The 20,428-nt window shown below is 52.0% G+C and overlaps 12 protein-coding genes across 12 annotated transcripts; 7 read left to right on the plus strand and 5 right to left on the minus strand.

The window, feature by feature from the left end:
- The first annotated feature begins 6 nt into the window (after positions 1-6).
- Positions 7-1,372, plus strand: EV422DRAFT_40734 (histidine phosphatase superfamily). Its single transcript, XM_053066994.1, has 4 exons — positions 7-282; positions 346-423; positions 488-749; positions 809-1,372. Exons 1-4 carry the CDS (start codon positions 115-117, stop codon positions 1,183-1,185), a joined length of 885 nt encoding a protein of 294 aa, XP_052925961.1. The 5' UTR covers positions 7-114; the 3' UTR covers positions 1,186-1,372.
- On the minus strand, positions 1,372-4,157 carry EV422DRAFT_40737 (uncharacterized protein). The gene is made up of 10 exons (XM_053066995.1): positions 3,249-4,157; positions 3,118-3,180; positions 2,938-3,055; positions 2,751-2,862; positions 2,667-2,683; positions 2,493-2,592; positions 2,254-2,422; positions 2,045-2,192; positions 1,854-1,964; positions 1,372-1,767 (listed from the first exon to the last, which is right to left on the minus strand). The coding sequence occupies exons 1-10, from the start codon at positions 3,954-3,956 to the stop codon at positions 1,559-1,561; spliced, it is 1,755 nt and encodes a 584-aa protein (XP_052925962.1). The 5' UTR covers positions 3,957-4,157; the 3' UTR covers positions 1,372-1,558.
- Positions 4,158-4,586: 429 nt separating this feature from the next.
- On the minus strand, positions 4,587-5,642 carry EV422DRAFT_40773 (translation initiation factor SUI1). Its single transcript, XM_053067000.1, has 4 exons — positions 5,410-5,642; positions 5,171-5,212; positions 4,815-5,035; positions 4,587-4,730 (listed from the first exon to the last, which is right to left on the minus strand). The coding sequence occupies exons 1-4, from the start codon at positions 5,450-5,452 to the stop codon at positions 4,704-4,706; spliced, it is 333 nt and encodes a 110-aa protein (XP_052925963.1). The 5' UTR covers positions 5,453-5,642; the 3' UTR covers positions 4,587-4,703.
- Positions 5,643-6,723: 1,081 nt separating this feature from the next.
- On the plus strand, positions 6,724-7,423 carry EV422DRAFT_495766 (uncharacterized protein; the record flags this gene model as incomplete). Its single annotated transcript, XM_053067824.1, has 3 exons — positions 6,724-6,857; positions 6,940-7,012; positions 7,076-7,423. The coding sequence occupies 3 exons, from the start codon at positions 6,724-6,726 to the stop codon at positions 7,421-7,423; spliced, it is 555 nt and encodes a 184-aa protein (XP_052925964.1).
- Positions 7,424-7,944: 521 nt separating this feature from the next.
- EV422DRAFT_40928 (uncharacterized protein) lies at positions 7,945-8,830 on the minus strand. Its single transcript, XM_053067019.1, has 4 exons — positions 8,493-8,830; positions 8,297-8,359; positions 8,034-8,208; positions 7,945-7,960 (listed from the first exon to the last, which is right to left on the minus strand). Exons 1-3 carry the CDS (start codon positions 8,556-8,558, stop codon positions 8,074-8,076), a joined length of 264 nt encoding a protein of 87 aa, XP_052925965.1. The 5' UTR covers positions 8,559-8,830; the 3' UTR covers positions 7,945-7,960; positions 8,034-8,073.
- Positions 8,831-9,673: 843 nt separating this feature from the next.
- On the plus strand, positions 9,674-11,368 carry EV422DRAFT_495772 (cation efflux family-domain-containing protein; the record flags this gene model as incomplete). Its single annotated transcript, XM_053067825.1, has 7 exons — positions 9,674-9,866; positions 9,952-10,056; positions 10,119-10,294; positions 10,415-10,522; positions 10,595-10,799; positions 10,867-10,973; positions 11,030-11,368. 7 exons carry the CDS (start codon positions 9,674-9,676, stop codon positions 11,366-11,368), a joined length of 1,233 nt encoding a protein of 410 aa, XP_052925966.1.
- Positions 11,369-11,922: 554 nt separating this feature from the next.
- Positions 11,923-13,100, plus strand: EV422DRAFT_528019 (tropomyosin). The gene is made up of 4 exons (XM_053070245.1): positions 11,923-12,027; positions 12,181-12,360; positions 12,442-12,566; positions 12,649-13,100. Exons 1-4 carry the CDS (start codon positions 12,010-12,012, stop codon positions 12,809-12,811), a joined length of 486 nt encoding a protein of 161 aa, XP_052925967.1. The 5' UTR covers positions 11,923-12,009; the 3' UTR covers positions 12,812-13,100.
- Positions 13,101-13,130: 30 nt separating this feature from the next.
- Positions 13,131-14,723, plus strand: EV422DRAFT_40953 (MRG-domain-containing protein). Its single transcript, XM_053067022.1, has 6 exons — positions 13,131-13,372; positions 13,450-13,535; positions 13,616-13,999; positions 14,075-14,256; positions 14,322-14,406; positions 14,472-14,723. The coding sequence occupies exons 1-6, from the start codon at positions 13,304-13,306 to the stop codon at positions 14,560-14,562; spliced, it is 897 nt and encodes a 298-aa protein (XP_052925968.1). The 5' UTR covers positions 13,131-13,303; the 3' UTR covers positions 14,563-14,723.
- A 158-nt stretch (positions 14,724-14,881) lies between these two features.
- EV422DRAFT_567144 (uncharacterized protein) lies at positions 14,882-16,880 on the minus strand (the record flags this gene model as incomplete). The annotated part of the gene is made up of 7 exons (XM_053072508.1): positions 14,882-15,113; positions 15,178-15,372; positions 15,445-15,690; positions 15,757-15,818; positions 15,882-16,095; positions 16,153-16,338; positions 16,519-16,880. 7 exons carry the CDS (start codon positions 16,878-16,880, stop codon positions 14,882-14,884), a joined length of 1,497 nt encoding a protein of 498 aa, XP_052925969.1.
- Positions 16,881-16,995: 115 nt separating this feature from the next.
- On the plus strand, positions 16,996-18,382 carry EV422DRAFT_528036 (uncharacterized protein). Its single transcript, XM_053070246.1, has 2 exons — positions 16,996-17,239; positions 17,311-18,382. Exons 1-2 carry the CDS (start codon positions 17,137-17,139, stop codon positions 18,249-18,251), a joined length of 1,044 nt encoding a protein of 347 aa, XP_052925970.1. The 5' UTR covers positions 16,996-17,136; the 3' UTR covers positions 18,252-18,382.
- On the minus strand, positions 18,383-19,355 carry EV422DRAFT_528039 (DNA polymerase delta, subunit 4-domain-containing protein). The gene is made up of 3 exons (XM_053070247.1): positions 18,960-19,355; positions 18,771-18,871; positions 18,383-18,706 (listed from the first exon to the last, which is right to left on the minus strand). Exons 1-3 carry the CDS (start codon positions 19,288-19,290, stop codon positions 18,551-18,553), a joined length of 588 nt encoding a protein of 195 aa, XP_052925971.1. The 5' UTR covers positions 19,291-19,355; the 3' UTR covers positions 18,383-18,550.
- A 268-nt stretch (positions 19,356-19,623) lies between these two features.
- Positions 19,624-20,296, plus strand: EV422DRAFT_495830 (uncharacterized protein; the record flags this gene model as incomplete). The annotated part of the gene is made up of 2 exons (XM_053067830.1): positions 19,624-19,977; positions 20,072-20,296. The coding sequence occupies 2 exons, from the start codon at positions 19,624-19,626 to the stop codon at positions 20,294-20,296; spliced, it is 579 nt and encodes a 192-aa protein (XP_052925972.1).
- Between the last annotated feature and the right edge of the window lie 132 nt (positions 20,297-20,428).

Raw genomic sequence — 20,428 nt, forward strand, 5'->3', positions numbered from 1 at the left:
CCCAAATGACCGCGTCCAGGCCCCAGGGCTCCAACTTGGAAATTCATCATTTCCTGCTGGAGAACGACGTTGTCCGATTTCCGTCTTCCCAGGCTCATCCCCCTGCGCCGTATTATGCCTGAAAGCAAACAAAGAACATACCCGGCCTTCCCGCCACCGACGGAGCCAACGTCGCCAACGTGCGTCGTCAAGCGACTCTATTTATGCCGTCACGGACAAACAGAAGCGAATTCTAGCGGGATACTGCAGGGCTCCGGAATCAACCAGCCGCTGAACGACGAGGTATGCATTCCTCCCGTTTGAGACTTTTCTTCTCTCCGGTCCCGTCGCTAATGTATGTCGCAGGGTGAGCGCCAAGCAGAGCGTCTCCGGGAACGACTAGCGCCAGTCAAATGTGATCTTGTCGTTAGTTCAAAGTTGAAGGTATGTATCGCGACGTGCATCTTTGGGGACAGGAGGCTGTATACTAATTAGCGGAATCCGACAGAGGGCACAGCAAACCGCAGAGGCAGTGCTTAAGGAGCATAAGAACGTTCCATTCGAGGAGGTCGAGGAGCTGGCAGAGATATCCTGGGGCGACTGGGAAGGCGTGGTGAACCCAGGGATCACACAAATCCTCAAGGATTGGGAGCAAGGAGACTTCACGGCCAAAGTACCAAACGGCGAGAGTCCGCTGGAGGTCGAAGAGCGAGCTGTCCCAGCGATCTACAAGTTGGTCGACAGGCCGGAAAAGGACATCATTGTAGTCAGTGAGTTGCCTTGCTCGTGCAAACATTATCGTATCTGTACTGATCCTTACTCCCACCAGTACATGGTCGCCTACTTCGCATCATCATGTCGTCGATCTTCTACCAGTCCCTTGCCCACATGAGCACATTCGTCCACCACAACACCTGCATCAACATCGTAGATGTCCTTATAGAAACCGACCCATCGAAATGCCCCGACATCTCCGCTTCCGATCAACGAAGGGCATCTCTTGCACGATTGTCATCGCGGTCGTTTTCGGAAAACAAAGTCCTGGACGACAATGTAACAATCACAGAAGAGGAGACCAAGAACGTTTGTACGCCAAATGGGAACATCGACCATAGCGGAGGCTTAGCGTTGCACACAGGGATAGCACATCCGAAGAACATCACGTTTATACCAGTGCTGTTAGATAGCATTGACCACCTTGCATAGACAAAATAAAAGGAGACTCCTCAAGAAGGTAGATTCACGACATGGTACCTGCTAGAGTAATGTACTTCCTCGGTTTTTAGATGGGGAACTGTTGATTGCGCGCCCAGCAAAGCCCACAGATCAGCGGTAAGGTTCTGAGGCGCCTTCATACTTCTGTCCCGGACGATGTTGCATTATTCGGCACAGGATAGATGGGCACTCAGTTCCCATACAACCTCCTCTCGACGACTCACAAGGAAGTCGCATAGGGCTCGATGCACTCGACTAAGAGTGTTATCTACAAATTTCTGTGGTCTAGTATGCGCTTTCTAGAAGTGATGTCTATATCCAACCAAAAACAAATGGGATCGCAACCGAGCAAAAAGTGCCATGTTTATCTCCGTCGGCTGTAAAACAGCACATATGCACTGGAACGCATCGCAGTGCTCGGCCCGTCGGGACAAAGCGAAACGCTCGAATCGTTCTTGGAGTACCAGCGGCCATCGTCAATGTTCTTGACGTTTGCGGTATAATGTCCGCCGCCTGGAACTCCAAAGTGGTTTATAATCCCGAAGAGGTCATATACAGCGTTGGTGTCGTGACCTGCGATGTGCAAGGAAGATACGGTTGTCATGTTGAGTACACGGTAGGAAGTAGCCAACAAGGGGAGGTTGATGCACCAATCTCACCTTCCACGTCGCTCAGAAGGCCTCCTAGCCGTAGATTCTCTAGAGGGAATTCGACATTGGCTTCTATTTTCTCCTGCGTATCGTATGATATGTACTTGAAACGTTTCAGGTCTGCAGAACATCCGAGCAAAGAGTTAAAACCCCGCATGCCGCCTCGACCAAAATATGCCGCTCAACACCCCTAAACTTACGGAGCACCAGAATTTCTGGACATCGGTAAACTTTCAGAGTTTTGCTGGCAACCCTGCGTGCCTTACAGTTGGCGCAACTGTAAAGGTCCTCCAGAATCTCATCCGCGCCGAAGTCCGACAGGCAGTCTTGCAGGGTAGCAGATGATCCCTGTAATGCGGATTGTGAGACCGATATGTATTCGCCCATCATCGCGCGGAGCAACACGAACCTTTGGGATGGGGAGGGACAAGTCCCAGAAGGTGTCATATGTGACCGATCGGTGTCCGCAAGTGTGACATTCGACGCAGCTTTCAAGCTGGCCACCGAACAGATCAAAGATTGTGCTGTCATTTACAGCGTGATACTTGTTCCAAGCAAACCGGGCCTTCTCGGAGTCACTATGAACCATATCAGGTTATTCGGTCAATCAAGGAGATGGCTGGCGAAACAGGCCCGAGTGTTTTCTACCTGAGGCGTTCGGCATCATCATGACTGTAGTTCAGTCGGGGACGTCGCTTAACACGATTTAGATTTTCATGCAACCCGTCCAGGAGACACCGCAAGAGCTCTGGAATGCAGGTAAGGTCAGCGTGTCTGGACCGATCGCTTGGGCTGGCTTTTGCATGGCATGTCACCTCCTACCTTGAGCATCTTGTTGGCTGAATATCGTGATAAAAGGATTAGTACCTGTTCTTCAAACATAAACATTGGCATGTTACTACTCACTCATATTCGGCGAACTGCTCGTTGCGACGTGCCACCTGTCGCTTCACCGCTACGGGGTCCAGAATCCTTCTGTCCGAGGTTGTCATTGCTGCCTTAACTAGGTCGGCGAACGCTGCAAATCGTAACGTTGTCAGCTACACTCGTCCGACTCATGTCCGATGCTAAAAGGGATCATTCGGGAACTCACCTTCGGCTAGCCCGTTGTCTTGGGAGTTGGTTATGGACGCGGTGTACGTTGGGGAGAGGACATACCCCATCAGAAGCTCGGCCGAGAGCAGACACTGCAAGGCTGCGTTCATGTAACACTAGGACCTGCCGTTAGATTTCACTCATGGGGAATCGTGATGTTCTAGAGAAGCACACTTACGGTGTTTCCTAAATTTTTTAAACCAACTCGTCCCCTCGCCGGGGTCTCGCGCTTCAAAGCATACTAATAACCAGAGAGTCAGCAAGCACGCCCTCTCGGTCGATGTTTGGGCGCCTAAGGCACGATCTTACCTGTGCTGTGCACCCCCGCTTCTTTTTGATTGTTGTAAGTTTGCGTATGTCAAGTTCTGAAAAAGATCTCAGGGATCTCTGGGAAGCTGAAACGGTGCTTAACGTCGATTGCTGGGAGCCGAAGATAGAAGACTTCCGCCTCAAGCTAGGTGCTTTCGGTTTCTGAACTTCGACCGGCGGGGTTTTCGAGAATAATCGCGGCAGGTTCAATTCAAGCGACTTGCGGGACCCAGACGGTCTCTTCACCGGCGGATTTTGCTCTGAATCGCTCGACCGTCGGTTTATGCGGTCCAATATATTTTGTCTGATTGTGGCAACCCCACTCGCGCGCCGGGTCGAATTCCCTGGTCCTGAGGCGACATATGACGGCTTCGTCGGTTTTGTTGGCGCAGGCACTGGCGAAGAGCTGTTGTTGAGGGTTCCAGTGCTCCTGTAGACACTTTCCAACTCGCGCAACCTCCGGTTGGTGGTCTTGGGCGGTTCTCCCGGCCCCTCCTTCTTCTTCTTTGTAACGACTGTGGTGGTGTTATTCCGCGGCGTCGGTCGAGCAGTTCTGACGGTCCGAATCCGCTCGCTCGCCGGCGACTCCCCCAGAACCCGATACCGACCCTGTGCGGGGTTGACTGGTGGTGCTGACGGAACACTTGACGCGGACGCACGGGTAGGATGTAGGATCATCTTGATGATCGCCTTCAATCGCGCGAACATCAGAGAAGTGTTGGTCGTTGACGGGTGAGGTTCTTGCACAATGCCATTTGACAGTTCGGAGCTGCGCGCCCGCGATTACGAAACAACAATGCACCTCAAGTTTTCAGGGTGCTGCCAAAGGACACAAAGGGAAATGTTGTAGAGAAGTTTGAGATGCACAGCAATGTAGGGAACCTTTGTCGACCTGATCGTTACTCGAGGTGTTCGCTGAGATTTGAGTACAAAAATGCATAGGCTTGTCCCGGACTCTCTTTCTCTCTTTCGTGGCACATAGCTGCGAGAAACTTTCTAAATTCTAAATCTAAGTTAAGCTTCGTGGAAATTACGAAAGCGCCGGAATGATTTGTGAACATGGATAACGGTGTGAAGGCCGATTGTTGAAGAAGTCGCAGAGGGCAAACCCAACAAGAACCTACTATAGATGTTTTTTTCTCCAATATGTATTGCTACCCAAACAGTTGAGCCATCAGTGACTCTACAAATACTACTGCTGCCATCATGCTTGCAACCCATCCTCTCTTTCGACTGTTCTGTTGAAATTTGTGCGATAAACGCAGGCTGCACAGAATGATTTCGCTACTGATGTGCTTCGCCGCATGAATGTTGATCTAACGGCGTTCGGTTTCGTTCTGGCTCAAAGTTGCTCCAAAAAATGCACGAAATCAACAATTGCGATGATAGGACACGGTAAGGCGTAATGGTCGAGGTAGCAGGAGATGCAGATCGATTCCGAGAATAAAGACCCGTCTAGAAACCGTGAATCTTGATTTTGTCCTAAGCGTGGAAAAAATGTAACGGGGTGAGATTTCTGTGGACGAAGTTGTGAACAGATGGATGTTTACTTTGCTCGAAACTCACCTTCGAGACGATTTCCTGAGCGGCGAGGAATTGCTGGATTTTGAGACGGTGGTCACCTTGCAATTGGATAACTTCGCCTAAGTCTTCATCCTGCACGACTGTGCCGTTGCATGCGAACTCTTTCTTGAAAGCCTTGAGGACACGTTTCTGGTCGAGATCGGCGGGGAGCCCCTGCACCGTAGTCAGCGTTTTGCGACCGTTACGTTGTTGAACACGGATGTCTATAGAGAGTAACGTTGAAACATGAGCAACAGTCGTTGACATCCTTTTCAAAAAATTCAAGATTCGAGGTAGTAAAGCACACGATATGCACTTCTACTCAAGCAATTCCATGCTCTCAGAATCAAAAAACTTACGTATATATCCTGCTACTTTCAGATCAGCTTCCTCGCCCGTGTCTAGTGATTCGAAAGTGGATTGAAAGGAGCGGTCAGCGGAAGTTCAACCAAACTGAGACGTATTCTCGGGCCAAACAACAGGTGCGAGGACTTGGCAAGAACCGACGATGGGCCGCTAAGCTCCGGGAAAACCCCAATGCTGACGCAACTTCGCTCTGCCATGCCAGCTGGGTTGGGACGGAGTTGGTTCCACTCACCGGCGAACGGGTCATAGGACTTAAGATTGGCGATATCGGACATAAACCTGGTTTTTCCTTCCGTGCTAAGTACTGCGAGGTTGTGTTTCGGGGTGTGCGAAGTGCTGTTGCGGTGTGATTCGCCGCGGGTTGCAGAGGGAAAGTGCTTATTGGACTGAGCGAGTGAAGTCGGAGAAGGTGGGGAAAGAAGAGCCAGTCGTTGTTTGTTTCCCGCACTGGGATCGTTCAGCTCTCCCAGAATGCAGTGATTTGAACTGATTTCTAACATGCGTTATTGCCGGTCTGCATTATTCAAGCCACGTGACATACAGAATAAAACTCACGGCGCCGTCATATTCGTCGCACGCGTTATAGAGTCGCTTGGCCTTCCCTATGGACATTGGACGCATACATATTACCGGCTGAACATCGACATTGGACACTAGCAGCTCCCACCACAAGACGTTACAAAAGGGTATCAGGGCCTCTGGAGCCAGAGTGAAAGTCTTCAGTTGCACTTGGTGTCGAAACCGCAGTGGCCTCCCTGAAGTCCTCCCTTTGAATTCCGACAACTTTAGAGGGACTTCTAACGAACGCCGCGAAAGGGTCTCAAATTCCCGAGTAAAACGCTCTCTGGGCGGAGCACACCACAACTAAAGAACCTTTGGCTCCAGTGACCTGCCTCTCGGTGCAATGCTGGAAAGAGTCATGTCCGTGCCTGAGGAAATCTCCACTCGCAACTTTCCTGCCAACTCGTTTCACCCGACCACGACGATGTCCGGTGCCCAGCCCTTGCAGTCCGCTCTTCCACCGACACCTTCCGCTTTAGGGTTGGTGGACTTGGCAGAAGTTATAGCAAACGGCGCTCGTCTAGACTCACGTGCAAAGAACGAGGTAGTCTCGCCAGAAAACTTAGGAGGAATCACACATACCTATGAGACTGACATCAGGCCGCCTGAGCTTTCCTCCGGAGACATACTCTCTGGAACTTCGCAATTTCAACCGACGGAAGCTGCCTTGTATGCAGCAGCATTCGTCAGCTCCTATCCCGCGAACCACATGCCAGCTGGAGAGCAAACATACCTACCACCGGACGCCGAGCAAATTCTCGAGTTGAGAGACGGGATAGGGAAGTTCCAGGAGCACCCAGAACACGGTCATTTGATCACTGATTCGTCGTCGACAGTGACGGAGCAAGTCGATGATTTACCACGATTGGAAGATAATAGTGGGGATGATGATGGCATCAAACCAACACCCGAAGAGCAAAGGTTGATCGAGGCTGCGATTGCGGCGGCAAAGAGTTCCGGCGTTCCTAGGAAGGACATGAAGTTCATGTGCGAGACCTGTTCCCGGATCTTCACACGGCTGTATAATCTGAAGTCGCATATCCGCTCGCATCAAGGACTGCGACCGTTCAATTGTAAGACCTGCGATGCGTCTTTTACAAGGAATCATGATCTGAACAGGTACGTCCCACCTGGCATGCGAGGCCTGGTTATGGTCGAAGTGCAGAATCTAACAGTGTTTCCAATTGCTTGCGTCCGCGAGTAGACACCAGCGAACTCACGTCAACGAAAAGCCCTACACATGTCCCAACTGCAACAAGAACTTCTCTCGGAAGGTAGGTCACGACTACCCGCCGCTGCCATCAATGGGACACCTCACACATACCTTTATTCTCTAGGACGCACTACGGCGGCATCAACGGCAAGATGCAACCGGCAAAAAGAACGTTTGTATTCCTCAATTACAGTCAGCAATATCCGAGCAATCCTCCGTTCCGACTGCTTCAATACCGGAGCTCATCCCTGAACCTGAGCACATCCCACAACCAGACCTGAATTCACAATCCGAGCTCATCGAACAACCCGACATTCAGCCAATCACATCTATCGCCAGGCCCCATGGTGATCTTGAATCATCTTCCCCACTTTTGGTCACCTCACGCTCTGCATTGCCCGCTTATGGCACCTGGACAGCCTCTCCGCCGTCCCAACCTCCTCTGTTAATTCAACCCCGCGACGGCTTCTAGTTTCCTGCCTTTGTTGTTGATACCCCCTGTGCTTCTCAGCACATTCGCATCTCCCATTTTTCAATATCTTGTATATAGTAGACTTCGGTTCGAAAATGTCGTCGGCGTCGCAAAAAAGGATGTGCGGATCGATAAAGAGGTTGATGTGGGAGAAGCTGGTTCTGGAAGTGCCTGCTGGCGGAGTTGCACCGAGAATCTTGTCCCCCTTCGTGGGGAACTAGCATCCCTCGCTCGACAAACCGTGGTCATGCACATCGGTCAATCCACGAGCACATTTCATCTTCTCCAGTTACCCCATCTTTGCGAACCCCAAAGGCATTCTCAAGCAATAATCTTAAGTACAATAACCGCCTCTGCATTCAGTGAAGAGGCCATGGAAGGCCATGCACTCCGCTCGCATCCCTTCAGATTCACGGCCCAAGCTGCAACTAATGCCCCTCCTCCATATTCAGTACGGCCTTGCTAACCCCGCACATCCCCATCCTTCCATTGACTATCTACAAACGTCGCCGTCTCCCTAGCACTACGTACATCGAACTAGCAAACGACAACTCAAAATCAGCATCTTAGGATCCACCCCAAATCCGACAAACCATCTCAATCAACGCACCTTACGCCTATCGCGTGACCAAGTCCCGCCCCTCGCCATCCTACGGATTCAACGCGCACAGCAAAGTGATGTTATCTCCTTTTAGCAGTATCCTCCCTAGCTGCTTCCGCGTGTTCTTCTTTGTGGACACCTCCTCTGCGTCGTCAAGCACCAAACTCATGAACTCGTCGAATCCCTATACGACACGGATGCGAAAGCCATTTGTTAGCAAACGGACAACCTCAGTGTAAGAAATTCCAGGTTCTACGGTGCGACGCTCTTACAATGATTTGCCCTTCGATCCTGATATCCGTTTGTTCGTAAAGCCAGATTTGAACCCGTGATTTCTATATCGTGCAAATTCAGGCTTGGTTAAACGTGGATCCTCGAATCTCGTAAGCAGCAGGCCGGGGAATGTCCACCAGCGCCTGTTCCCCTCTTCCGCGAAAAGCAGCGTGGAGTTTCTTCTCCCACACAAACCTGTTGCAATAACCGGAAAATGAGGTTGATCGGCGCAACCATAATCTTCTGTACTTTAGTCGCCATGGGGGGCAGATATTGCGTTCAGCAGTCGATCACAGGTGAGGAAATGGTATGACAGGAGGCGAGACCCGATGCTATGGACGTCGAGGACGAGGGAGAGTGAAGCTTGGGGTTTGATAGTGGCACGGCTGGTGATGGCAGCTCGGGGCAGTTGTCCTAATATCAGGGAAACTGGACTCTCGACAACTTCAGCTGGCATCAGAGCTAGCAGAGCTGGCATGGGTATTTAATTTCGAACGTTCACGTGAGTTTCGCGTTAATATTTAAAACCGAGTGCGAACCGAGTCGATCTACGTAGAGCTATAGCTGTAGATGTCTGCCGGTGTGTGGGAGTAGATGACAGCCTAGTTAGCTGGGCGCATGGCTTATAAACTTGGTGCAAACTCAATGCTGCAGCGGACGTAGCAATGTACATACATATGATTGCCGTGTAAACGTCGAAGTTCGTAGCTTGAAAACCTCTCGGATCAGGATTTCATCCGTGGCCAGGACCTTGCTCAATGGGTCCGCGCTCCTCGCGCAACAGAGGCGACGCACTTATTCGACATGTTTCCAATCAATAAATCGCCTAACGTCTTCTCACCCATCCTCCCGAGTCCCGGCATTCTGGCGGATGTTCGCCAACGGAACCGCCTGTATTCCACTTTCGTCTTCCGACGCGCATGTCGACGCACGAGGCCAAGCCCCGCTTGTTTTTGACGCGACATTTTCCCTCGCTCACCTCGATTTGAAAAACAGCTCCTTCCCCGCTGCCCAAAACCTCACAGGAGCCAGCAACAGAAAGACAAAAGACGACCTAGCTCCCAATTAGCCCTGCGGAACTGGCTGCAACGATGACCTCGTATTCAGGAAAGTCTCTCGACTCCCACTGGCCTCAAACAAATGGCCCGCGATCCCGCTCCAATTCGGTCGGGGGATCTTATCCGGACACCATCGCCACTCAAACCATAATGGGCGTGTTTCAGGGCTCGGGGAGCCGCTCCCGCTCCCTATCCGCCCTTCACCAGCAGCAGAACTCCGGGAACAACTATAGCACCTCTTCGTCACCACAACATCCTTCCTCACCGCTCAGTGCAAATTCACCTCGTGGTGGGGAGCCCAGCGTTAATGCCAACTACATGAGCATCGCAGTCCCGAGCGAGACGGGGAAACCTTCCCCATGGCCTCATCCGGCATACGCAACAGTGCCCCCATGTCCGGAATTGGACGCGGGTGTATCAAGTGTTGATCAGAACAAGAGGAAGCTGCTGATAGCAACGGCGTTATGTTTCGTATTCTTTTTGATTGAGCTTGTGGCTGGATTATGGGCAGGTTAGTATATCGCTCGGCGCACTGGAGAATGGACTTGCCGTCGAAGGCGTAAGCCTCACCATTAGCTACTTCCCTTGTGTTTTAGGCTCTCTCGCCATCCTCAGCGACAGCTTCCACCTGCTGTCCGACATTGCTGGATTTGCCATCTCACTCACCGCATTATACCTATCACAGCAGCCCGCGACGAAGAGTATGTAACATGACTGTATATTCTTTGGGGTGCACAAGTGGCTGACGGTTTCCTTCTTACAGGACATTCTTACGGCTTCTATCGCGCAGAGATCATTGGAGCGATTCTATCAACATTCCTCATCTGGATCCTGACTGCATTCCTGGTATGGGAGGCCGTTGACCGCGTGCGCAACCCAGTACCTATCGACGGACCCATCATGTTTGCCACGGCGGCCGCTGGAGTGTGCATCAACATCGTTCTTGGTTTCACGTTGCACGGGAGTCATGATCATGGAGGCCATGGCCACTCGCATGGTGGACATTCGCACGGGCACTCACATAAGCATGGGAAGCATGAACATGCTCATGATGAAGAGAATGGCCATGACCACGACCATGACCATGATCACGACCACGACCACGACCATGACCATGAGGATGAGGAGACACCATTGAACGGCCACAAGGAGGCGCCGAAGAAAGCGGTACGTTTTTGCTACACTTTGGAAAGTTTCCAGTGATAGGGCATAAGGTAACATTGTTCGCACGGCATTCAGGCGATGAACATCAACGTACAATCAGCAGCTATCCACGTCATTGGTGATCTCCTCAGCTCCATCGGTGTCCTCATCGCCGCCACCATCATCTGGGTCAAGCCGGAAATGACAGTCGTTGACCCTATTTGCACATTCGTGTTCTCACTGTTCGTTCTGGCGACCACCATTCAGTTGATGTACAACAGTCTGACGGTTCTGATGGAAGGTGAGCCACTGGATGTTAGCGTCCACTGTGTGCGTCCTGTTACTTACGCGTCTCCGCTTTGTGACAGCTACACCCGAGGACATTGATCCCCACGCAGTCGCGACGGATCTCCGCAACATCGATGGAGTGGAGGACATCCATGATTTGCACATCTGGAACCTGACCCTGGGAAAAGTGAGTCATAACGTTCTCCGCGATCGGCGGTCCATTCGCTAACTCGCTACTTGCAGACATCACTCTCAGCCCACCTCCAGATCAAAACCCACTTCCCATCAACAAACCAAGAACTCACTCTCGCGCACTACCACGCCATCCTCGCCAAAGCACAGAACCTCTTATGTTTCAAATACGGCATCCACCACGCAACGGTCCAGCTAGAAGGAGTGGCATTACAGGACAGTCTGGATGTCATCGTGGAAGACTCGGAGCGGTCTTCGTCGTCGGAAGGGGGCGCGGAGGATGATGTTGTTGGGGAAGGATCCGATCGGGGGGAGGGGAAGCAGCATGCTGGATCGGGGACTGTGCCGCGGTTGCATTGTAACCCGATGATGTGTCGGACGAGCGATTAGTTTAGAAAAGCCGTGTCGGACCGAGTGCACTTGAGCTGACTCGTGGACGTATGTACGGTCTGGTTATCCCCCTTTCATCCGAGCCATTCGTGGTTTGGAAAGTAATTTATACACCATGCTGGTATTCTGAAACACGTTAGCGCTGAATTGCCCGCATCGGCACCACATCATACCACTTCACTCAAAAGACAATCAGATAATGAGCACTCATTGAATGATTCAACAGAATTTTGAAGGCCCTGCGCTTAAGAAGATGGAAGCAAGATGAAAGACCCTTATTGCAAATGGAAAAACAAAATCTTCAGCCAGCATGTGACTAGGGTATATATCCAAGAAGGATCCTGGACTGGCTACGCCGTGGTGTAACGTCGCTGGACGAGCGTTGTGGAAGGGGGAACGTCGGATCTGGACATGGAACATCAAAAGGTCGGTCCAAAGTGATGACAACGCGATTGCCTTCGGCTGCAATAAGTGTCACGTGCGCTTGGAATAAAACCTTCAGCGGCCGCTGGCCTTCCTTATATGATCTCACTTCTCTCCGACTCCGTTTCTCAGCCACTTTCATAAAACCTCCTTACGCACTCACACCCGTACCTCGAATACCTATACCTACCCGCTTTATCCCAATTCGATAACCAACAATGGACAAAATCAAGGAGGTACGCAGAGCGAGCTGTTACTACAACGTGCGATACCGCCCGCGCGAGGTCCTAGATCGCGACTAGCCGGAAATTCATCTTCGCACCGAGCGTGCCCGAAATGTATCTGTTGGGAACGCCACGAACCCTGACACTTCTTTCTCCTTGGTGCAGAAATTGGAGAAGCTCCGCATCGAGTCCGAGACACACCACGGACGGGCCGAAAAAGCCGAGAGCGAAGTGAAGGAGCTGAAGGCAGAGCTTGCGAAACGCGAAACCGAGGTGCAAAGCCTAAACAACAAAGTCACGTTGCTGCAAGAGAACCTGGATAGGACGGAAAAGCGTGTGGAGGAGGTTGGTAGTGCATCACTGCTACAATGCACATTCTGAGGCAAACGATGGAGGATGTTGATAGTGGGGTGATGTTCTCTGTAGATCAAGCTTAAGAAGTCCGAGGGTGACAGGGAGGAGTCGCAAGTGGAGGCTCTTCAGCGAAAGGTTCAGATGCTGGAACAGCAATTGGAGGACAAGGACAGGAATTGGAAGGAATCTACTGAAAAGTACGTACAGAAACCAACATCGTTCCGCACAATGAGTGAATCAAACCCCGCTAACACCGTCGAACTTCTCATCGTACATCAGGGCGCGCGGTTTGGAGCTTACCGCCGAACAAGCGGATCGCAAGGCGCAACAGCTTGAAAACGAGAAGACAACCTTAGAGAAGCGTTTGGACGAGATGACCCAGAAGTACAATGTAGTCAAGCAGGAACTCGACTCCACGCTCAAGGGATTGGAAGACCTTTAGACATGGCATCTTCCTTGAGTGGGGGCGAGGGTGAAGGGTTGCTAATGTACCGTAAAGATCTAGCTTTCTCGATACCCTAATGGAGAACTCACTTCGTTTTTGGGGAACATGCAGTACCCTTTGAACCTTGGAGCATCTCGCTTGTTCGCATGTGCCCTTTGCCTGTAGTGAACCGCTCTTTAGCGGGGCACCAATCACTCGGATGAATACCTGTAGGCTGATATCTCCATGTTTGGTGGCCTATTGCCCTTCCTTCCAATCCCGTTCCCCGTCTACGTTTGCAGTCTCGTCCTGAGAGGTTTGCGCGTGGGTTCAATGGATTGTGACGCGTCCGAAATCGAGGGAAAACGGAGAACGCATCCGGAGCATCCGGACAGCAAGTCTCACTGACAGACCGCAATCCCAGCATTTCCATTCGAACAGCCAATTCTGCTCGCAGCAGCACGGCGTCACTGTCTCAAGGTCACACTACAGTTTCACCAACCTCCCACAATGTCGATCAACTTTAACGACGGAGAGCAAATACTGTGCTTCCATGGACCTATGCTCTATGAGGCGAAGGTAAGAGGGCCGCGTGTGCTCCAGCTGCCTGGCATGCGTCCCTGTTTAACCACCACCCTCCTTTGCACGTCGGACAGGTCCTGAAAGCGGAAATATGGACAGGAAAGGCAGACCACGAGGACGGACCTTACTACTACATTCACTACAAGGGTTGGAAACAAAGGTGTTCTACCGGTCGCCTGCGAAAATGTCCCCCTTAGCAACGTGTTTGAAGAAGTACTTATTGCGCTTGCGATTGCACAGTTGGGACGAATGGGTACCAGAAGCGCGCATCCTCAAATACAATGCGGAGAATCTGGCACGACAAGCCGAACTCCACCAAACCCTAAACACGAAGAAAGCAAAAGACGCCAAAAAGTCGCAAGCAAAGGAGGAGTCGAAGGATACCAAAGGGCGGAAACGGCCACGGGAACACGATGCCGAGAAAGAAGACGATTTCCTCAAACGACCGGAAGTGAAGATCACCATACCGGACGCCTTGAAGTCGCAGTTGGTGGAGGATTGGGAGAATGTGACGAAGAATCATAGGCTGGTGAGGCTGCCTCGCGATGTGACGGTGGTGGATGTACTGGAACGGTATAAGGCATCGCTACAGAGTTCAAAGGGCAAGAGGGCGGCAAAAGAGAGGTACGGGGCACCATATGATCTTTAGACTGGCCCTCTCAGACGTGCGACGGCTGAGTCGCAGTTTTCGTCCCTTAGCGCACGTTTCGATGACTCCTTACAAGAGGTTCTGGACGGTATCCGCATCTACTTCGACCGATCGCTCGGCAATCTTCTACTCTACCGCTTCGAAAGGCAACAATACGTGGATTTGAAAAAAGGTCACCCCGATAAGCCTATGTCTGATCTCTACGGTGCAGAGCATCTGTTGCGCCTGTTTGGTAAGCTACCTGTTCGTGGGAGCAGACCGCGGTCCCATGTATCACTAAACCTGACCTCCTCTTAGTTCAATTCCCGGCCCTGATCGCACATTCCAACATGGAGACAGACGCCATCGCAGTACTCAAGGATCATCTCACACATATCTTAGAGTGAGTAATCGCATGGCTTTTCAGCTTCGCAATGCGCTCTGCTGACACATTCTCCACATTATCAGATTTTTGGAAGCCCATCAACAAGAACTTTTCCTTAAAGAGTATGATAACGCCAGTCCTGCGTACCTGGCGCAGATGAAGGCTGGTAGTTAGAACCTTGGTTCAAAGTCGATGTAGATACTCTTTGGTTGGATGCATACCAGGCGTAGGTAGTCGTCATGTTCAGCCCACCATGTTCTCAGGCAATTCGGTAGTCCGCTGAACTAGAGGTCGGACATACGAGTAGCAATGTACAAAGGCGAATGGTGGTGTGAAGAATGGCGGGTAGTTTATGTATTATACGTGTGGAACGAAGATAGTCGTGATCTAGGCAGATAAAGGTTCCTCTGTTGAACTTTTACGCCGCCCCATGAAATCCACTAGGCCAAAAAAACGAGCTCAAACTAGTCTGCATCGTGCGATCCCACTGTCCTCATGTCGGGGACTTCAACCCTGCCGAAATTCGCCTCACTGGCCGCCGGGCTTGCAACGAGCCAAGGTGCAGATTCGGGAACGAAGAAGAACCATGAGCGGCAGCTGCTGCAGCTGCTGCGGCCGCAGAAGTTCGTCGGACCGGTTGCGATCTGGCTGCCGCTGACCGAGTCTTCCGACTTGTATTCGCGAGTTGGTACGGCGACGGAAACGGGTTCGTTCGTGAGACCACCCTGCAAAGACAGACTGATGAGTGATACTCGGTGGGCAAGGCTGAGCAATGCTGGAGAAACTTACAGAATACCACGCGTCGGTAGTGTGTATCCCTTGATAAGCCCTTGCGCGATCAGCGCTACCACTATGCTCTCGACACACGCAATGTTTGTGCAATCCGTCGCCCCAGCGAATTGTGATGCCTGCATCAGTCGCATATAGTCGAGCTGCATGGGCGCTTCAGTTGGGTTTGCGTTCATCGATTGGCTGATGGAGAATCTGCGAGCATTCGTTTCGAGACATTAGCGTTCTGTGCTGTCTTGATTGTACGAGAAACAGCACCTGACTCACACAAGCCTGTACAGGTTTCGAAACATGATCATCCTCGCCCGCTGCTGAAGGATGGTGAACACGCCCAAACTACTGTAGTACTTGACATTGGCGATCACGATGCGATCGTACTCCGCGAAGTTGCCCTTTTTGTGAGCAGCGATCAGCGGTCCGAAGTGCTCCTCCAGATGGTACTTTGCTAGAAGCTGCGGCTTTGGCAACAGACCGCGGATGAGACGTGCTACGATGTAGAGGGGAATGATGCGTCTAGACGGCGTTGGCATGGTCAGCGAGAGGTCTTGACGACGAGAGATGGCCATAGTATGTGCTCACCGGCGATTGTCAAGGGAATTTTTGTGACAATGCTCCAACGCAAAGGACAGATGTTTTTCCGCCTAATACCGAAGCGTCAGGCCTCCGCGCCATATTCAACCACCTATCATTGTGAGGAAGCATACCGCCCGAAACTTGTGGTAGTAAATTTTCAACCTTCCGACCAGAAAGTGATACGTGACACGTTGGCTCATCGGATATATCGAGAGATCCAGCCGCCTCGAGTCGATCTGCCGGACGAGTTTCGTGCAGAGCTGCGATTCGCCCATGCGGACATAGAAGCGCAACGCGATGTTTGCGACTGTGAGCGCCGCGGATTTGGTTTCCTGAAACCCTGGTCTAGTACGCCGATCAGTTTCTTTCCGAAGCCCCGAAACTCGAATTCGTTCTGCTCACCGATCGACGAGAATCAACGACATGAGCCACGAAAACCGATTCTGCAGGTTGGTTGCTGTGGTTCGCCGCTTGCCAAGACTTTTCAGGTAATTGTCGCGCTCGAGGGCTAGATGTATCAGACCCTCGCAAAGTGTCTTCACGACCGGAACATGCCAGCTTTTCGAGAACACCGGGTTGCAGAATTGCCTGCGGTGTGCGATGTGTTGGGGGAGAGTGCCGGGCGTCAGAGTTTGCAAGTGTGACCGTTTTCGGCCCGGGTGTGAACTTCATACTTTGATAGCCCAGGAGCGCTCGCCCACCGCGCTTATTTCTCCCTCTCGACTACAATCCAGGAGCCATATCCCTGCGTCGACCGACCCTACTTACGCGAAGACACCTGCCGCGACATCATAGAAATCCCTCGGGTCCGGCGTCGTCAGATACGACAAGAAAGCCACTACGAAATTGTCGTACGGCGCTGGAATCCCCGCCGCCGCCACATCCTCGGCAAGGGCACCACTATCCACTACAACCGTACTATCCGCTGCCCCACTCGTCCCACCATCACTCGACGAAAGGAACTGTGAAAGGTCACTTTGTAGGGGTTCTACCCAGTCGGGGCCGAGTAATGGGTCTGTGAGGCTAGCGAGAAGGGCGCCGTTCTCGCTGTGTATTGCCGTGGCGACCTGGGAAAGGTATTGAGCGAGGAGGCCTGAGGGGCTGTTGCCGTATCCGTTTTGCGCATCCATTCCCGGCGAGTTTTTGCTTCCATACGCGAATGCCAAACTTGTATATGTAGTGGACGAGAAGCCATTTCAAGCCAATTTCCAAGGACGCTCTGAGGACGCTGCTTTGACGCGTTCTTGCCCTGTGAACACTGTTCCGCCATTCGGCTCCACTGCTCCCCACGAGCGCGAGACGACAGGATTCGGCAAAGCACACAAGTACTTTAGTTGCTTCCACGAGGATTGCACCTACTAGGAACTCCATATCTCTGCACCACCGATGGTCGCAACAATGGGGCTCGATTCGTGGACATCAGAGGAACTCGCGTCTGCCATCAGCGCGCTGGGTCCAGAATTTGAGGAAGTGTCCCAAACTTTCGCAGGTAATGTGATTTCTCGTCCACGGCATATGTTTTGAGCGCGGGTGTCTGTCCTTGACTGTATGTGATTGCAGATCGCCAAATAACGGGCAAGTTTCTGTACGGTGCGTCGCCTCAAGTCCTTTACGTAAAACTCAAAGGAGACCTCGGGGTCAAGGCGTTCGATGTCCGAACGAAGCTATTGGGCCAGATTGATAAATGGAAGACGGATACACAGGAAAATGGCGATGAGCAGGGTGATGGACTGGGTAGTGGGCAGGAATCAACCTTGGCGACCGACGTAAGAGAGGCGAAACCGCCAGATCTATCAGCCAAACGGGCACGGGAAGACCCGATCCCCAACCCAGGTCCGACAGCGAAATCCACAGAGTCTCCATCCCCAGTCCTTGTCTCATCCAGTACAACAAGCTTACCTGGCTCACCACCCAAAAAGCGCCGGATCACGCCAAAATTGATCGGCCCCGTGCGGACAAGGATCCATACCTTCGCTTCCACCACCCAACTCTCCGACTTCACCCAACGGAAGGAGGAAGCCTTGAATCAGGGCGTCGCTGGACCCGTTGGGTATCGAAATGAGTCTGAATTTGCGGATGGCGATCTGGTGGTCGAAGGAGAAGACAAAGCGCAGGTCGAGCTCGAAGAAGAGGTTGAAGAAATGATGAAGATGGAAGAGTTGGGGGAGTCGGGCAAGGGGAAGGGGAAGGGACGAGCCGTCAGCGAAGGAGAGTATGGTACTATGGAGGATCAAACCGCGGATATCAGAGATGAGGAGGAGAGGGCGGAAGATGGGGGTGAGGAAGGGGATGGGGAAGAGGGAGATGGGAGCATTGAGGAGGAAAGTGGGTCGGACGGAGAGGAGAAAGGAAACTCCGGCGATGATGGAGGTGATGGAGGTAGCGGAGGTGTACCGACTGCAGATGTAGCGAACCAAGGGAGCTCGTCGGCTGGGCAGAACGTGATCAATCTTGATAGCGATGACGAAGAGTACTACATAGCACGAGGTGCCCCAGACTAACCTAGCAGGAAGGTGTTCCGTAGCAAGGGGCGCGGGGAACGGGAGAGAGGTTCCAAGAACGGCAATTCATGCCGTGATGTAATGGACCGCGGCGTATTGTACGTAAGGAAAGCACTAAACTGTGGCCGCTATCTGTTTGCATGGCTCGACTATTTCATTTATTACATTTACGTCCAAACGCCAAAAACGGTTTACATGTGCTGTACTGGTATACGTACACCCTACACTGTACAGGGTATCAATCGGTTTCCGCTGACCGTGTCTCCTCGCAGGAAGTGCTGAAACCTTCCTTGCCGCATCTACAGCACATCATGCCACAGGGGCTCGCGGATTTCCACGTCATCTTTAGCTTCCTTGGCGTGAAGTATGTAGTAAACGTCTTTCGGTGGGTCCAATTCAAGTTTGTTTGCGCGTTCCCACCGTTCCATCCGAGAGAGTCCCACGCAAGGACCATACTTAAGAAGGAAAAGATATTGAATTTAGGTCACGTAGAGAAGAACAAAAGATCATTCCACTTACGGCATAGTTCAAGTCAAAGTCTTTCAAGTATTGGACAACGGCGGCCTTGTCCTGGAGCAGCGCTCGGATTTTCGCAGGAACTTCGACGACGGGTTCCGCAGCTACGTGATGCGAACATACTTTTAGCTATGCATATCCCTAGAGCTATATCTCGATTGCGCTACCCCGCCTTTGGCGGTTAGCCCTTACCTGCAACTTTCTCAGTCTCCGGCTTCTCTTCCGGCAACTCCTCTAACTCCACCCGCGCGACTTTCACATCCTTCTCCCGTTCCGCACTCAGCAGATCCACATCGGGTACCTCGTCACCTTCCGCAGACCGGGGCCTTTTCAGAGTTTGCTGCTTCTTTTTCTCAGTATGCTTCTTTCCTCCCCGACTACGGAAGTCTGTGAGTTTTCGTTGAGTGAAGGATTCGTTCAGTTTCTTTTCAGAGACTGCGTCGGCTTTGCCGCTGCCGGCGTCGTGTGCAGCGGCGCCTCCCCGGGCCTTCGTGGACCGGCTACGAGTTGCTCTGCCGCTCATGGTTGTTAGCGGCTTTGAATTTCCTGTTCGACTTTCGCTTCCCAAGATGAGTTGGGGGGGAAAATGGTTGGAGAGTCGAGTCGCGTTGAACGGCGTATTCCGGTGATAACTTCACCACTTACGCGGTCGCTTTCGCTCTTCGACATTTGACGTGGAACTCATCTGCAGCTCGGAAGCGACGGCGATAACAAAAAATGGTACGTTATTGTAAGCTATGTGCAAGGTTCCCGCATGTGGCTCACCGTTTTACCTATGTCTCTTTAGGCCGACCGCCAAAACCTCGTCCACAATGCTGCGCCCATAGCAGGCGTCGATCTGGAGGCCGGAGGGCAAATGAACACTGGCCAACAACAGCAGCAGCCGGAATCACAAAACATCTTCAAGCAATCCAGGTATGAAGATGCTTTGGGTATACGAATAACTCTACCTGTATTCACCTTCGCGTCCGACAGTCATCCAGTCGCCCTGATGTTCCATCTCGCCTTCCGAGTGGGCGCCATCGTAACCTACCTCCTGTGTTCATCGATAGTCAGCAGCGACGTTCTGTGCATCGTGCTGATAGTGCTCCTGCTTGCGTTTGATTTCTGGACGGTTAAGAATGTTACCGGACGATTGCTTGTGGGTTTGCGTTGGTGGAACGAGGTTAGGGAAGACGGAACGAGTGAATGGGTGTTTGAATCGCGAGAGGTAGGTGGGCCCTTGGTGATGAGCATCGCTGTGTCGCTTGCATGGCCGCGATCCGGCAAGAAGCATCATCTAAAACATCTATTTCCACATCTAGAATCGGCTTGTAAACGCGGTGGATTCGCGGGTGTTCTGGTTCACCCTGTACATAACGCCAGTGATCTGGATCCTGTTTGCGCTCCTGTGCCTCATCTACCTCAAGCTCTTATGGCTCGTGGTTACCATTGTCGCCGTCACCATGAACTCTGCGAACTTATTTGGGTACACGAAATGCGAAAAGGTACTTGGTTGCGCGTCCTTATGGAGGTTTTCGCACCGCTGATCTCAACGCACTCTCTATCCCACCAGAATGCGAAAGCAAAGGTAGCGAGTTACCTGGCGGGCCACTCGGGGGTGCAGAATATTGTGGGGAACATCATCGCCAACCGAATAGGAGGCTTCATTTGGGGAGGAA

This window comes from Fimicolochytrium jonesii, assembly GCF_025526975.1.
Source record: "Fimicolochytrium jonesii strain JEL569 chromosome Unknown EV422scaffold_10, whole genome shotgun sequence".
NCBI classification, from domain to species: Eukaryota; Fungi; Chytridiomycota; class Chytridiomycetes; order Spizellomycetales; family Powellomycetaceae; genus Fimicolochytrium; species Fimicolochytrium jonesii.